The sequence below is a fragment of the Schistocerca nitens genome, chromosome 5 (assembly GCF_023898315.1).
Source record: "Schistocerca nitens isolate TAMUIC-IGC-003100 chromosome 5, iqSchNite1.1, whole genome shotgun sequence".
NCBI classification, from domain to species: Eukaryota; Metazoa; Arthropoda; class Insecta; order Orthoptera; family Acrididae; genus Schistocerca; species Schistocerca nitens.
The window spans coordinates 380,038,996-380,042,613 of NC_064618.1; the positions used below are offsets into that span (position 1 = coordinate 380,038,996).

A 3,618-nucleotide genomic window follows, 5' to 3' on the forward strand; every position below is an offset into this window, starting at 1 on the left:
CTATTGTATGTTTTTTCGTTTAAATTTCTGTCTTAAATGAGTTAACGGATGAACATAAGCTAAATCCTTTTACAGATTGTTTTATAACTGCATTACATCAGCACTTACGAGTTACGTATCTATATAAAATTAGGACCTGAATGTTCTAAAAAACACAGGAAGATTCGTTGACAGGTCGGTAAGTAGTCACATAATAAGTGCATCCTTCTCAAAATGTTTATGGTGTCCTTTGAAGTCATTATGAAATACCGTTTGTCCGTTTCCAACTCCTCGTTTCAGTACACGAACTGGAATAAAACTCTTTTGGGTAATTTTTTCTAAAATTGCTCGTAAATTTTTTCTTAATTAAGCTGATTACCTTCTAACAATGAAGTACCCTATTTTTAAACTAGACTAACACTATGCTGAACGATATACCATTCGCCGACTTCCCATTTTACTATGAAAATTCGGCCAAAATTTTCCCTCAAATCACCCACTATGTTTCATCACTTTAAGTAGCTTCAAGCAATAAACCTTTTCTTTCCAAACAAAACCTCACGCTAGTCAGTTGGGTACCACTTTTACCCAATTCTCACTCTTCATTTGGAAATGATAATTCGGATAAAAACCCACTGAGTAATTTAAACGCAATGTGTTTTTCTCTCCTCTCGAACACGTGATCAGTACTGTAACTTGTAATAAAATGTGAATAGTATATTGAATGTTTTAATGTTTATTAGAGAACTACTTATTAACTAATGTAAAATAATGGGGAGACTATTATCATATCGATTCTCGAGTAACAAATCTAACATCTTTATCGTTACCAGAATTTTCTGCCCTTTCCTCGCTAATGACAAATTTACGGTCGGTGAGGAAACGGACTGTGTCGTGTTTGTCTTCACTGACTAACAACTCGGTGTTCCGCGCCCCTGAATACGGAGATGGCGCACCGATTATTGGATAATAGCTGTTCCCGTATATTTTATTCTGAGGTTTAGAAAATAGATATTTCGTTAAATTTGAGGCGGCATTTCATCTTTCTTCAACATTCATCGTGTGTCATAGTGCAGAGGCGTGTTTGATGGAAGTTGACAGCAGTGTTATGGATGAACAGCGATTATATTCTGCAATGAAACCACTTATTATACTTTGCCAGGTGATGGGCGTATTTCCTTTTTCATTTAACCATCCCACGAAAAGCCTTGTGGTATCCAAAACTCTTAAAACATACTCCTTCTTTGCACTCATAGTTTCGTTGACCATCTTAATATTAACCGCTGTATCCTACTTTTCTGGTACCACTACAGATGGGAAACAAATATTCCACTACTTGTTAGGAGTGAACGTACATGTGTTTCCCATAGGGACTGTTTTATCAATATATCAAATGCTGACAATTAATGCATCAGGTGTTACTGAATTGTATTTGAAACTAGCTGCTTCTGGACGAACGTTATGTTTTGTAAATACAGTTCATTACAAAAATATCAGACGTATTGTCTTCATCGAGATGGGATTAATAATATTGCCTTTATTTCTTATTCTCATGTATACTGTGTTTACAACACATTTGCAGTTAGGAAGTGTAATAATTCTGGCGTTGTGTCTCTGTAGCTTAGTCAGGTGTGCTGTTGTCTTACAATTCAGAAAAATTTGTGTTGTCATTAGATATTTATTTGAAAGAATTAATGTCCGATTCATCAATATGTATGGTTTTCACAGTAACGACTACATTATTAAAAGCCTTCAGTTGCAGTTACAGCTATTTAAAAACAGGGGAAATAATCGTAGACCTCGATATTCACCCATTTACATAGACAGAAGCATGCCAGCTAGAGGCAAATCGTTCATTAAATCAAGTGACAAGGTGAAAGCATTGGATGAGATAAGGTGCCTGTATTTCATTCTGAGTGACTGCTGCAGGCTTGTAAGCAGATTGTATGGTACACAGAATTTGGTTGAAATAATGAGTGATTTTGTATCAATTGCCACTATTACGTATTTGAGTCTAGATATGTGGTTTCAGTATCCTGTAAACTTACTGTATCCACTCACATACAATTTGTTGTGGTTGGCTCTCTGCAGCGCTAGAATTGTGGTGGTTGCAACTTCTTGCGAAGCAGTTGTCAGAGAATCTGACAGAACACACGAGCTGGTCAGTGCTGTTTCTGTGCTTTCTACTTGCCCTGGATCGTCACTCGCTGCAGAAGAGGAGGTGGAGCAGCTGCAGCTGTTTGAAGGGCAGATGGCGCGCAACCCCGTCTCATTCAAAGCAGCTGGGGTCACAAGGCTTGGTCTGCCACTTCTGTGCAGGCTTTTTGGTGCAGTCTCTACTTGTGTCGTCGTTCTGTTTCAGTTTTCAATGCGCAACATTTAACGCATGATTCATAAAGTATTAATTAGTTTACTGAAAATGGCGTCATTAGGACAGGGACCGCTTGACAAGGAGAACGTCGTGTGGGCCACAATACCTTTAGACGTATTTGTTGTCCCATGTTTAGCTGAGAATAAAACTACATGGAGACATCATCGTTTTACGTTTTTCTATAATTCTCTGCATTAAACTTCACATGTATTTGAGTCCAGTGTAACAGCCTGAGAAAAGATGTGATGAAATATGCAAATACGATATCCAATGTGTTCGTGGTTAATGAAGGAATAGTACAAGGTCTATAATGTTGTGTGGATACATTTTTACCTTCATACGTATTGTCAATTTAGTCACTTAATATGGACTTGGACAATAATTGTAAACTGGAATTTCCGATGATTTACTGTGTGAACAATATTAGCACTGTTTTTTTTTTTGTGCAAGAAATTCTCATATTTGGGCTAAATTCATAGTATCTACTCAGCAAGAATGCTTTGATACACGTGCACATATTGGAAGAAAAGTCTGTTACGTCCAGTACCAATGGATCTTTATATTAAAACTGTCTCGTGAAACATTATGAAGACCATGATTCAGATTTAGAGATGTTTCTGTGGTCTTGTTTCACATAAAGATTTTTAACTTTCCAAACTGGTAATTATCCGTCTTTTTTTATTAAAACTATTGGTGGACTGGTATACTAAGTATAGAAGTTTATAAATAAATATCTGTATCCATTCCGTCTATAGCTGTCAGCACATTTCTCTGATTTTAATGTAATTAAATATTTAACTATTAATAATAATGTTATGGTTGTAGGAATATGTGTAACATTTTGTATAAATGTATACTTCTCAACATGAGTAAGCTCTAACATTAGCACTTACGTATTAGACTCTCTTTATTGTTCAAAGCAGAGTACCTCTCTGACGTCATACTAAATTTTCAGGCGTTTCAAAACCTATATTTATGCCTAAGGCCTTAAGCAAGTTTCTGCAGTAAATACTCTGTACTCGTTTCTCTCTAAAGAAGAACGATGTATGCACATTTTTCAGTACTAATTATAAGGCAGCAGGAAATGATGCCATACTACTAATGAGCAGAGTATATTGTTTCTGATGTCACAACAACTGTCACAAACTTCCCATTTGTAAGAAACCTAGATATATCGGTAGAGAATGAGCAAATCATACTGAAACTATGTGTATGGGAGGTAAAATTTCCAAATCTGATTACGCCAATGTATTATATGCATAAATTTT

At 36.0% G+C, this 3,618-nt stretch overlaps 1 protein-coding gene across 1 annotated transcript; it reads left to right on the forward strand.

Annotated features, from left to right (window-relative positions):
- The first annotated feature begins 1,810 nt into the window (after positions 1 to 1,810).
- LOC126260466 (uncharacterized) lies at positions 1,811 to 2,362 on the forward strand. Its single transcript, XM_049957793.1, has one exon. It carries the CDS (start codon positions 1,811 to 1,813, stop codon positions 2,360 to 2,362), a length of 552 nt encoding a protein of 183 aa, XP_049813750.1.
- The last annotated feature ends 1,256 nt before the right edge of the window (positions 2,363 to 3,618 follow it).

Excerpts from the sequence above, each read along its gene's own strand:
- LOC126260466 (XM_049957793.1), top strand. The coding sequence starts at position 1,811 with ATGCCAGCTAGAGGCAAATCGTTCATTAAATCAAGTGACAAGGTGAAA.